This window comes from Macrosteles quadrilineatus, unplaced genomic scaffold (genome assembly GCF_028750875.1).
Source record: "Macrosteles quadrilineatus isolate MER2022 unplaced genomic scaffold, UCM_ALF_1.0 Scaffold_2__2_contigs__length_208266976, whole genome shotgun sequence".
Lineage (NCBI taxonomy): Eukaryota > Metazoa > Arthropoda > Insecta > Hemiptera > Cicadellidae > Macrosteles > Macrosteles quadrilineatus.
In genome coordinates this window covers 108,848,437-108,861,072 of record NW_026542595.1, presented here as the reverse complement: position 1 = coordinate 108,861,072, position 12,636 = coordinate 108,848,437, and the positions used below count along the sequence as shown (strand labels likewise).

General features: G+C 37.5%; 2 protein-coding genes across 2 annotated transcripts in view; one reads left to right on the top strand and one right to left on the bottom strand.

The window, feature by feature from the left end:
* The window catches only part of LOC128985385 (ubiquitin-protein ligase E3A), a 34,232-nt gene extending 32,980 nt beyond the window's left edge, over nt 1–1,252 (bottom strand). The window contains exon 1 of the mRNA XM_054404834.1: nt 1,011–1,252. Within this exon, the coding sequence (XP_054260809.1) occupies nt 1,011–1,060 (50 nt within the window). The 5' untranslated portion in view covers nt 1,061–1,252. The remainder of the gene's footprint in view (nt 1–1,010) is intronic.
* On the top strand, nt 1,202–12,492 carry LOC128984761 (MTRF1L release factor glutamine methyltransferase). The gene is made up of 8 exons (XM_054404123.1): nt 1,202–1,210; nt 1,259–1,345; nt 5,711–5,799; nt 6,059–6,158; nt 7,853–7,954; nt 8,444–8,533; nt 10,171–10,307; nt 12,069–12,492. The coding sequence occupies exons 1-8, from the start codon at nt 1,202–1,204 to the stop codon at nt 12,307–12,309; spliced, it is 855 nt and encodes a 284-aa protein (XP_054260098.1). The 3' UTR covers nt 12,310–12,492.
* The last annotated feature ends 144 nt before the right edge of the window (nt 12,493–12,636 follow it).

Below are 12,636 nucleotides of genomic sequence, written 5' to 3'. Positions count from 1 at the left end.
TCCAAACATGAATCTGACCATGAAGTAAACTTAGGCACAGAAAACATACTACTATAACCCAAAATGCCAACCGCATGGTAAAAAGCATTAAGTGTTTTGAGAGAGCTTTGCCTGTCAATTCGTAGGCAGCGCCACCAGCGTTGCTATGCTGAGTGCATGGGTGAGTGAATAACTTTTGAAACAGTTAAACATTACAAAGTAGTATCAGGCTACATTTTTTTAAATTGAAATTAAGTAACTAAAATCTTCTATTCTGTAAGGTGCTAAAAAAGGTCAAGTAAGGATATAAGTTTAGGTTAACCCATAGACAAATATAATAAATATAGACTGTCAAAGGAAGGTTTCGGGACCCACCGCTAGGGTTCGCCGTGTAGTTACGGCGCACACCGCTGCAGGCGGCGAGCGCAGGAGCCATATGCGCAGCGGTGTGCGCCGTAACTACACGGCAAACCTAGCGGTGGACGCCAAAACTTCTGCAAACCACAGCACAGCTGACAGTCTATATTTATTCTATTTGTCTATGGTTAACCTTACCTAACTAACCAAATGATAAAGGCAATCGAATAATCTATATAAGTTATCGATCGATATTTTCATTCGGTTGTTTGTGTCAACAGATACATGGGAAGTCTACCCAAAATCGATACACGAAGATACGATACAATACAAGTAGGCCTATCGATACATCCCGTCCCGATACAAATCGATACGCCGTATCGATAGGCATTGACTTAAGTATCGCACATCACTTGTATCTTAATTTGGTTACATACAACGTTGCCGTGGTCATGTTGCTTTGCATTTTAGGCTTTAATCACAAACGACATGGTGAGGTCTACCTGCCAAAGCAAACTTGCCTACTGCCACACTAAAGATTTGAAATCAACAAGTCAAGGCCTTTGTAAAATATTAATATTCCGGTGACTTGCAAAGGTGCTAGACCTAGAATTGTAAAACAGAAAAATATAATACTACTTATTTAATTTACTGAATGAGAATTAGTTCCTTACCCAGAGCCTTCACCGTTGCCAAATTCAAGATCCTCGTCCTTTGAGGTCATTAAATTTTTACTCAGTTGTTGTTACAAAAGTATAACGTAAATAATAAAAAGGTGATATAAATATGATACTACTTCCTACTAACAGTGGTTCGCACAAACCGATTTACTAACTATTTATAAAAATATAACTTGGCAACAAATATGAAGATCGTCACTACACCTCTACCAAAAGCAGCAGTAGTCAGTCAGTAACAACAGAACAGCGAAACAGCAAGCGACAGGGACTCAGATCGATGTTTTCATGGTTTTCATTTGCACCTGAGTGTGGACTGGAGCAAACTGGAGGTAAATCATAATATGTTGCATAATGTATAATCATTGACTATTGCAAAATCTAATGATTATTATTATTACGTCCAAACAATTTAATCATGTTTAATGTGGCAGAGTATTACTTTACTATAGATAAAAACAAAGATACATCGATTAGTCTATGGTATTGTATTAAATGCACACGACACAAAAGAACTAAAAAAAAACACGGATTACGAAATTTCTGTATAAATTAAATATTCCCCCAAGTATTATTAATTAGGTTTAGTTTAGGACTCCTCGTCAGATTTTCTACTATGATTGTCTGGAAAAAGGATCTTTAGAATGGGGAAGACTAATAAATGGAATGACCCTACTCCAGGGTCAGCTACTATATAATTACTATTATAGATTTAACGGACAATAGGTATACTATCAAGGCCCCACTAGAAAAACTTTTTTCTAGTGGGGCCTTGATACTATCCCCAGATGTAATCAATGTATGATGTAATCAAAATATGGTCTTCAAATTTTCTTAAATAGTTAATTTAAACTAACTTATTAAAACTGGAAACTCTTGAAACAAGAAAGAAACTCAATACGTTCCCCTTTACAAGCAGTGCGTTGATTATAATACAATTAATTATTTTATTGACAACACATTTAGCTGTTAATTTTTGCATTTCTTCGCGTTTTACAATGGCAGAGTAAATCGCATTTAAAAAAATCCACCTTATAACAAACAACATTTTGTCGTCATATCTGCGCACTCAAACGTGCCAATTCATCTTATGGGAGTATGTTTTATCATAGATAAAACATACTCCCTTAGGTTTTATCTATGATCTTATTTAAAAACAGATTTTAAGAAAAAGGTAAATTAGTCTTCTTTTGATATTCCAATTGAGTTGGGTTGACCTTCGTTGCTAATGTAATAAATATTTATTATAATACAGTATTAAGAATACATTTTTATAAAATTAAAAAGTGAATTCCAACTTTGGAGATTAAAAAGCTGCATGTATGGGTAATTGCTTGGCGCAAATGAAATTAGAAGAACGCTTTTATCAAGTGTCGTCTGCAAATACTGAATTCAGAATGTTTGCTCGCTGTGCCATAAAGTGAAAAAAGTGTCAACATAAACTAAACAATAATATTTGTTTACCAGTTTAGGCTACTCTTTTAATTTAAATCTGTGCTAGGACTAGCATTAACAGTGAATATTAATGCACATTAACTTATAGATTTAAGATTAATTTTATTTAATAAATTGATGGTTTATTAATAAGGAGGTAGTAAATTAATTGTATTTCATAGTAGGTATCCTATTTGGTTAGTTTTTTTCAATTTTATTGGAGGTCTAGGGCTGCTAATTACCAACTAGGCTAACTCAGATATGATTAGTTTAGGTAGAAATATGTTAAATAAAAACAATCTGTGCAGTGTATTGGTTCTTACTTGGAAATGTTCGGTTGGACTTTCTACGTCAAAGGATTTTAATACTAGTAACAAGACGAGTTTAAAAGATGACATACCAGATGACCACCGAGAGAAACCCTCACACGGAACCAATAATATTACAGGAAAAACTGTGTTTGACCATCAACAGCGTTGGTCAAAATGTTTTAATGATAGCGGTGTACCAGAACCTGACTTATCATCTAAGTACATTATCGAGCATGTCCTCAATTTTAAAAAGGTAATGTTGTGTAATCACATGGTTTAATTTATTAGTTTACACTTTGGTTCAGTTTATAGGCTACTTGGAGCAGGTAGCTCAGCCAAAAGTTAAGCAATAAGTTAGTCTTCACATTTTTAGGAGTTTGCAACATTATCCCAGAACCATAGATGGCTTAAGATAATTCTGGAAACTAGCATTGACGCCATAAGCCCACACTACTCTTGATGTTAGATATGGTAGGTTCTTGCGAACCACAGAGTTAGAGTCGTCTTAGATCTCCAGCAGTCCAGAACAACGGAGGACATGGCTCTCCCGGTATTGGTGCTAGCAGGTATGTGGTGGTAGACTTTTGAGAGACTTACATTGCCAGACCCTTGGACTATTTATTAGTCCTCTAAATTAATTTCGTCCAGTCAATGGGGAATTTGTCTGTGATATTAGAATGTTAATAACATGTTACAATTAAGATATTAACTTGTATTAATGAGTGTGCTTATATCCGCTGAATAAACGAACCATTAGTTGCACACCCGAGTATTTATTTATTTATTACATACACGGCAAACGCCATTTTACAGGAGAGTTCAGTTGAGATTGATAGTTATAGTGCGATCAATAATTAAATATTTTAACAAATATGAAATACTAATAAATAATTACTAATTTTGGACACCCCGCCTCCTTGCGGATACAACAGTGATTTAAGCTATTTTTGGATGACTTTCACTTTATAAAATTTTGAGCAATAACAATATTTAGCTGAATAGTGAAGGTAGGCCTATCTCTTTTTAAAAACATTTTATTTAGCTTAACTATGTAGGACTATGGTGTGGACTGTTTCTGGCTAATAAGTCCATACAGTCAAACAACCAAGTCATTTTTAATTTGGTTACCAGCTTATATCCTTTTTTTAACAACCGACCAATGATTTCAGATCTCAAGAAGATCACGGTTTGGATTATTTCTTTACTTAAACGGTCCAAAACGCCAAAGGTGTAACTTATAGCACTTATTAAATAAGAAAATGATATAGGCATAGGTTAAATAACTTAATAGTACAATAGTTAGGGGGGAGCATAGAGCACAAGGGCCTAGAAATTTTAGGATTTTTTGAGAGGATAGCAGGCTTACCTGAATGGGAAAGAGTCCAAACTGGCACAGGAAACACAAAACAAAACTTTACACTATATACACAAAACATTAGTATATTCCTGTCAAAGTATTGCACACTGGTAAATAAGCTGGACCCCGGAGGTTGCATCGCAATGGGATTGAAGGCTGGCTGAGGCAAGTAGTTGGGCATTGATGGGGGTGGGTAAGGTGGGGTAGCAGGTATGGCGGGGGGAGGTCCAGGGGGGAAAACTTGCCATTGTATACTGGAGTCGGCACGTACCCTGAGGTTGCATCAAAATGTGATTGAAGGCTGGCTGAGGCAAGTAGTTGAGCATTGACGGGGGTGGGTTAGGTGGGGTAGCAGGTATGGCGGGGGGAGGTCCCAGGGGGGAAAACGTGCCATTGTATACTGGAGTGGGCACGTACCCTGAGGTTGCATCGAGGACCTCCCCCTACCACTCCTGCTGCTACGCCTTATTCCCAATATGCCAATGCACTAGACGTACATGCCTCAACAGTATACAATGGCACGTTTTCCCCCCCGGGACCTCCCCCTACCACTCCTGCTGCTATGCCTTATTCACAATATGCCAATGCACTGGACCTACATGCCTCAGCCAGCCTTCCCTCCCATTTTGATGCAACCTCAGGTTACTTGCCCACTCCAGTATACAATGGCACGTTTTCCCCCCCGGGACCTCCCCCTACCACTCCTGCTGCTATGCCTTATTCACAATATGCCAATGCACTGGACCTACATGCCTCAGCCAGCCTTCCCTCCCATTTTGATGCAACCTCAGGGTACGTGCCGACTCCAGTATACAATGGCACGTTTTCCCCCCTGGGACCTCCCCCCGCCATACCTGCTACCCCACCTTACCCACCCCCGTCAATGCTCAACTACTTGCCTCAGCCAGCCTTCAATCCCATTTCGATGCAACCTCAGGGTACGTGCCGACTCCAGTATACAATGGCACGTTTTCCCCCCTAGGACCTCCCCCCGCCATACCTGCTACCCCACCTTACCCACCCCCGTCAATGCTCAACTACTTGCCTCAGCCAGCCTTCAATCACATTTTGATGCAACCTCAGGGTACGTGCCGACTCCAGTATACAATGGCACGTTTTCCCCCCTGGACCTCCCCCGCCATACCTGCTACCCCACCTTACCCACCCCCGTCAATGCTCAACTACTTGCCTCAGCCAGCCTTCAATCCCATTGCGATGCAACCTCAGGGTACGTGCCGACTCCAGTATACAATGGCACGTTTTCCCCCCTGGGACCTCCCCCCGCCATACCTACTACCCCACCTTACCCACCCCCGTCAATGCTCAACTACTTGCCTCAGCCAGCCTTCAATCCCATTTTGATGCAACCTCCGGGGTCCAGCTTTTTTACCAGTGTGCAATACTTTGACAGGAATATACTAATGTTTTGTGTATATAGTGTAAAGTTTTGTTTTGTGTTTCCTGTGCCAGTATGGACTCTTTCCCATTCAGGTAAGCCTGCTATCCTCTCAAAAAATCATAAAAATTAATAGTACAATGAATAGATTTCTGTGTGGAAGTACATAAATAATTAATTGATTTGTAGTTTTTTTCAGGCTCATGAATATGACTTAAACTTTAAAAGAGAGGTTACTGAAGAAGAAGAATGCAAAATAAAGCAGCTTTGCGAGTGTCGTTTGGCAAGGTAGGTACACTACTTTATTTTATGTATTTTCCTACTTAATTTAACAATGTGCATTTTAAATTTAAAAGATATAGGCCTAGTTTAACATTTACAATACCGGTACTGATATATAAAATGTAAACTATCCTTAGCTGAAAATTCCAAGGAACAGACAGGGTAATTCCCAAAGTCACGAAACATAAAAATATTAAATTTTTTTATAACATTGGGTTAAAATGGTAAGATACTTTTATGGTAATGATTTCCCATTGGTTTGTAGGATGCCTGTTCAATATATCATCAAAGAGTGGGATTTCCGAGACCTCAGATTGACGATGACTCCTCCAGTCTTCATCCCTCGACCAGAGACTGAACAGTTGGTAACTGAACAAAAATACATAAAAAAATATAAAGATGGGGGAACTGTAAACTTTATATTTTCATGTTTTGGTTAAACGTTGTTCTGTGAGGAACCACCCATAATTTCTTTTTACTATTTATATGGAAATTACTCAAAACAATAGTAATTGTAAAATTAAACTATGAAAAAAAAAACTAAGGTGACAAAAATAAGAAAAAAACACAGGAATAAAAGTGCTACTATCTGAAGATTGTTTTGTAGAATAAGCCTTATTTACATAGCTTTAAACCATGCGAGATGTCTGCAGATTAAGGTCTCTATTGCGGTCAAGCCTGACCATGTCTGACATCAGTTATGTTCTTAACTTCATCCACTACTATTCTAGTTGGTTTCCACCACTATGAGATGGTCAGTAGCTAAAATTGATGAGAAAGAAATTTGACACAAGTAAAAATTGTGTTTTGTGATTAGACTTCTCTGGTCTAAGGCGTCAGCTGCTATTGACATCTGTCGCCAATCGACAAATGTTTATGCAGAAACGTTATGCATAGCGAGCTCAAATGAGTTTTCATGAAACAATATAAATTTACAAATTGGTCCGTCAGTGGGTGTTCATCCGTTTCTACCGAGGCTATACAGTCATTTAAGTTAAGGAAACCATGCTCGCTGATTATCATGTTCACGACGATTAGGGGCTTATCTATGTCCTTAATTTTCGTCCGTTCCCTGTCACTTTAACAATTCCTTGTACAGTCATACTGAAATCTGAGGGCACAATTTCTTTAACCTTTTACACTTCTTGGATTTTTAGAGAGGATAGCAGGCGTACCTGAATGGGAAAGAGTCCAAACTGGCACAGGAAACACAAAACTTTACAACCTTCCTTAGATGAAAATGCTGTCAGTGACAGTGAAATATTCTAATGTTTTGTGTACATAGTTGTTAAGTTTTGTCTTTCCTGTGACAGTTTGTACTCTTTCCCATTCAGATAAGCCTGCTATCCTCTATAAAAATCCAAAAACCTAGGCCCCTCTGCTCTATGCTACACCTTTTTACATTTTTTGTTATGTACCACCTTAACATCCTAGGATGCAAGGTTCTAGCCCGGAACTGCTTTACACATTACTTCAGGCTAGTCCTAGAGGGTCGAGACAAAATCACATAGATAAAATCCATTGGTGATTGGCGGCGTTTGAATATGGGACCTCGGGCTCCGAAGCTCTGAGCTCCTCACTTTGCTGCCTCAAATGAAACTGAATATTAAATGCAACTGGACCACACTGCGTTAAACTTTTTGGAAATGTTTACCACTTCCTCCACCCTTTACCCACTTCACGTCAAGCCCATCCCTAGTGATAAACTTCAATAGCGGTTTAGTACCTAGACCACATAAATATAATTACGGATCGCTGTTCTAACTTGGCGGTACCTGATTTTCCTTAATGTCGTTTTCGGCTACTTTGATGAGAATAATCATTGCACAGTGGAAATTGGCTAGAATTTTAGTAGATTAAGTTTTAAACACAACGCTCGTTTGAGATTTGAGCTAGCTCGTTTGGGACAGTAGCTCGGTGGAGACCTCGAGATACACATATGTACAACCCTCGTATCAATGTAAACAAATGACTGTACTATATAGTTTTTTATTAGTAAGATGCCTCAATTAGAGTTAGTTATATTAGCACAATTTTGATCATGTTATCTTTCTCCCAGGTCGAACTAGTTCTGGAGAAGGCGACGCCAGACTCCACCATATTAGAGATTGGCTGTGGTTCTGGCGCGATATGTCTGTCCTTGCTGAAAGCTCTTCCTCAGGTACCTATTTGTTAATTATAATAGACACATTTAGCAAAGTCCGGTTGAACAGATGAGGCTACTACCATTAGTTAGACATTTAACTCCAAATTTGCTTAAAGTGTCAATGTACTTAAAAACTGTTCTTTTAGTGTCATCGTCATGCATGAAATTGACACAGTCAGTTTTTACCATGTAGCAGCAAATCTAAATACTCATTTATCTTAATGTTATTGTAAAAGGGACTAAATCTGACAATTTTAATGAAATATTTGAGTGAACATCCAACGAGGTGAATGGAAATTCACCTAGTCTGCAGGTTTGGTGCGACATCGGTAGTTATTTGATACATTATTTCAGTATAAATTAAAGTTAGTTTTCTTTCGATTTGATCATTGTTTCCTGCAAAATATTCTACAATTTATCTTTTGCGGCTTCAAAGAAATAAAAAAATTATTTAAGTCATATTAGGTATTTTATTTTAATATAATTAATTTCTAGTTTTTACAGACTCGTGTAACAGCAGTAGACCAGAGCAAGTTGGCTTGTGAGTTAACAAAGAAAAATGCAGAACAAAACAATTTGGCAGATAATTTAAAGGTAAGGAATAGTTTGTACACATTCCTGATTAGAGTGATTTTTTACACAGACGATTCACACAAACATTCAATTCAGTAATAGAAATATTGTTTCAAACTGTAGGTTTTGATTGAATTATCAGAATCAGTAGTAGGGTTTTTTTTTTAAAAGGAATAGATTTCACCTAGCACCTAGTTTCCCTGTGGAAATTAGAGTCAGGGGCTTAATTCTGTAGATAGATGGTAAAAGAACACAAAGTATGACATGGATATAGTGTCCTTGTAGGACTTCTTCAGAGAGAAATGTCAGTTAAAGCTTCCTTGGTCACTCCAGTCAGCGAATTTCCCTATAGGGAATAAGGTATTACCGTAGGTCTCATGGTAAGACTTAGACCCGGGACCAATTTACTTTTTCATTTTGAGGTCCCCATAGGTCACAAACACCCTCCGTTCAAATTCATATATATATTTTATATGTGTGTCTTTAGCGCGATAACTCGAGCAAAACTGATCCAATTTTGATGAAATTTGGTACAAACGTGTAAACCTACGTTTATTCAAAGGATTTTGCGAACCTGCATGATTGGACAATGGAAACGGGGTTTTATGGGGTAAAAATTGGTTTCCCCTATTTTTTACCTTAAAAACACAACATTTCACAATTTCTTTCTGAACCATTTTGTAGAGCTCAAAAAAGAAATAATTTTGTATATGGAAGCGTTGTTGTATGCCAAACGGTTACGGAGATAAATAAAAAATTTATAAAATTTAAAATTCCCATGTTATTCTTATTGAAATTATGGAGAATAAATCAACTGTTGTAGCTTGCTTGTTTATGGAAAGAAGTTATTCTGGCAGTTTTAAAGGAATGTTTTAATAGAAATCCAGCGAAGAAAATTGAAATTTGCTTAGTACGCAGGGTTGCTGCGGCGGGGGTATTTTGAACTTAAATTAACATATTATCTTACTCTCTGAAGAAGTCGTACATCAAGACAAAATATTAGTTTTATTTAAAAATACAAAATTACTTAGTTCCACTCATAGTGACAGTCTATAAATATTCTTCTTTCACGCTTCTTATATCAAAAAGGTGGAGAGGCTGGCGGCCCAACCAGGGAATCACCTGAACAAGAGACGATATTTATGTATTGTAGAACCCCATTAATCCAACCTTGACTAGTCCGACTCCTTTATGCTTAATCCAAACGTGTCTTGCCTATCAGTGACAGTGTTATTGTGCTAAATTCTCCATGCTATTTGCCATGGTCGTGTGGAGATCATCACCATCTCCCTTAATCTCGGCAAATCTTGTTTATCCCCTGGAATCACAAAAACATTTATCGTCATCCACGGCAATCGTGTCAAAATATTGAACGGTCCCACGGTCACGGAAACATCATCATCGTCTCTCGCGATCGGGGTAAAATATTAAACGTTGCCCACAGAAAAATTATTATTTTTTGATAGTGCGCGGTTCATACATGTCAGTTAAACAATTATTTTTTTCTTTTAATATGCTCCTCTGACGATACAATCTTTTCACTGTTCCGACCATGGTCCTGGTCCCAAAAGGATTAGCTGGATTCTTTAATGATTGATAATTGATAATTGAATAATTTATTGTAAAAAGTATTGTTGTTGAAGATGAGTTTTCCTCAGGTGGTCCAGAGCAAATTGCAAGATGATGGAACTCTGTCCCAACCTGTAGACTTGGATGACCCGGTGGACATCATCGTAAGCAACCCTCCGTATGTACCTTATGCTCAGTTGATGGATCTTGAGCCAGAGATCAAGCTGTAAGTTGTCTGCCATTTTTACTTGTAACTAAGGGAAAACAAAGACTGAAGAAAAACAAGTTAGCGCTCTGGACAAGAATGTTTCTGTCTGTCCTCTGTTTGGGCGAAGAAACTCAGTAGTTCTTTTAGTAGTTCTCAGTAGCTCAGAAGGTGATTTTTAAAAGAAAGGTACAAACGCAAAGGTCAAATGAATTTACAGAATGAACAGGTCGGGATGGAATTATAATCTTCTTCTTAAGATTTATTTATGAGGAATAATTGCAAATCATCAATTTTGTTGGGCCTATGGTTTGGCTTACGTTTGTATCAACATTTGAAAAAATTGCCATTTTCAAGCTCTGTAAGTCTGGGTCAAAATAGTAGTCATAGTCCTCGCCACCCTAACTTGAGGCAGCCCAAGGCCGCACTAGACATGTGGCTTGCGGCCTTGGGCTGCCTCAAGTTAGGGTGGCGAGGACTATAGGACATAATCCATTAAAAATAAAATTTTAGAAATTGATTTATTGTATAACTTAATACCCTTAAAAATGCAAAGTGGATTTTGATAATGCTTGCTGTTTTTGCAATACAGTTATAGGCAAGTAGTTCTCATCATGTCAACAACATGTATTTTCAGTTTCTCTCAACTTTGAAGCAGTCTATTGTAAAAATATGAAATGTTGAAAAGGACTCAAACATTTTTTTCTGTTAAATACATACACCCCCTTACAAATACAAAACCCCCCCTTAAATACAAATGGGAATGCCCTTATACATCAAACCTGTAAAGTTTAAGTTAATGAACAAAATTTGTTATTTTATTTTTTTTATGAATTAATCGTTGTTTTGTTTCATAAGTCCTATTCTATTATCTATTTAGCTGATACTGCCAAAACAACAATTTACAGCCTACAAACAAGGTATTTACTCAGGGGAGGTATAGAAGAGGCTACGATGGCAGCTGTGGGCTTCTTATTAGCTGAGTTAACGCCATTAGCGTAACAATACGACCTGAAGCCATCGGCCTCAGTGGTCTAGTGGCTAGCGTGCCGGACTGATATGTTGAAGGTCCCGGGTTCGAATCCCGCCGGTAGCAGTAACTTTTTGTCCAAGATTTTTTCATTATCAGCAAGTTTGGTTTGTTTGGTTCGGTTATGACAGTTTAATTTTATTATTAAGTCATTATAAAATTTTAATTGAGCAATTTCTAGTTTTTTTTTAACAGAATTATTTTTTCTATTACTTAACTTTTGTTATATTATTTCATTATCAGCAAGTTTGGTTAGTTCAGTTAGGTTATGATAGTTTAATTTTATAATTAAAAAATAATAAAATTGAATTTGATGCATTTATAATTTTATTTTATGAACAGAACTATTTAGCGATTAGTGCTTCATTGTCAAAGTGCTCTCTGCTACAGCGCTGTTCACGGAGGAATTTTGAACTAATGCCTCAATCGTACCTCCCCTAAGTCAGACCCCTACAAACAAGGACAGAATATAAAGTAAAACCACTGTCACCAGCAACCCTAAATTAACAATTTGTTTATATTCAAGGCAAATGCATCATATTAATAATTCGTCAGTCTTGTAGACAACATACTTTAGGTAAGTGCCTACCTTAAACCGCCTTAGGATTACTTGTAAAGCAAAATGAACAAATATTTATAATTTGTCGAGCACAAATTAGACCTCTTCGAATAGTTTTGTAGACTTGATGAGTCCAAGCTGCTGTAATGCCACAAATAAATATATATAAGTAAATCCGTCTAAATTTGTTTAGGTATGAGGACCTTCGAGCTCTAGAAGCTGGGAAAGACGGTCTGCGGGTCGTCAAATCTCTGCTGACCCTCGCCTCCACCACGCTTCGCCCTGGCGGACTTTTATTCCTGGAAGTTGACGCATCACACCCAACGCTGATAGAGCAATGGATAACTAAGCATCCACAACTGAACATGCAGTTTGTTAAGTCATACAAGGACTTTTGCGAAAAAGATAGGTTTGTGGAGCTGAAAAAAGTATAATCATAGACACAGTGTAATTTGGACTTTTTAGATACAGATTTTAAAAAAGGTTTCTCTTACAGCTGGACCATTTGGAGATGTACTTAAAAAGACGTACCTGTCCAAAGTCTTCCGATGTAAAGGTGGAATACTCAAAAATTATGTATATACAAGTTATCTGTAAATAAATCTGTTGAAATTGAATTTTGATTGTTCTCCTTACTCGTACTATTATTTAGTTTATTTAGTACCATGCTATGCTGACGCTGACAGGGCCACTTTTATAAAGGGAGCAACAGGTTTTAGGTTTTAGGGGGCACAAGGAAGGGGAAAATTCGTCTACAAGGT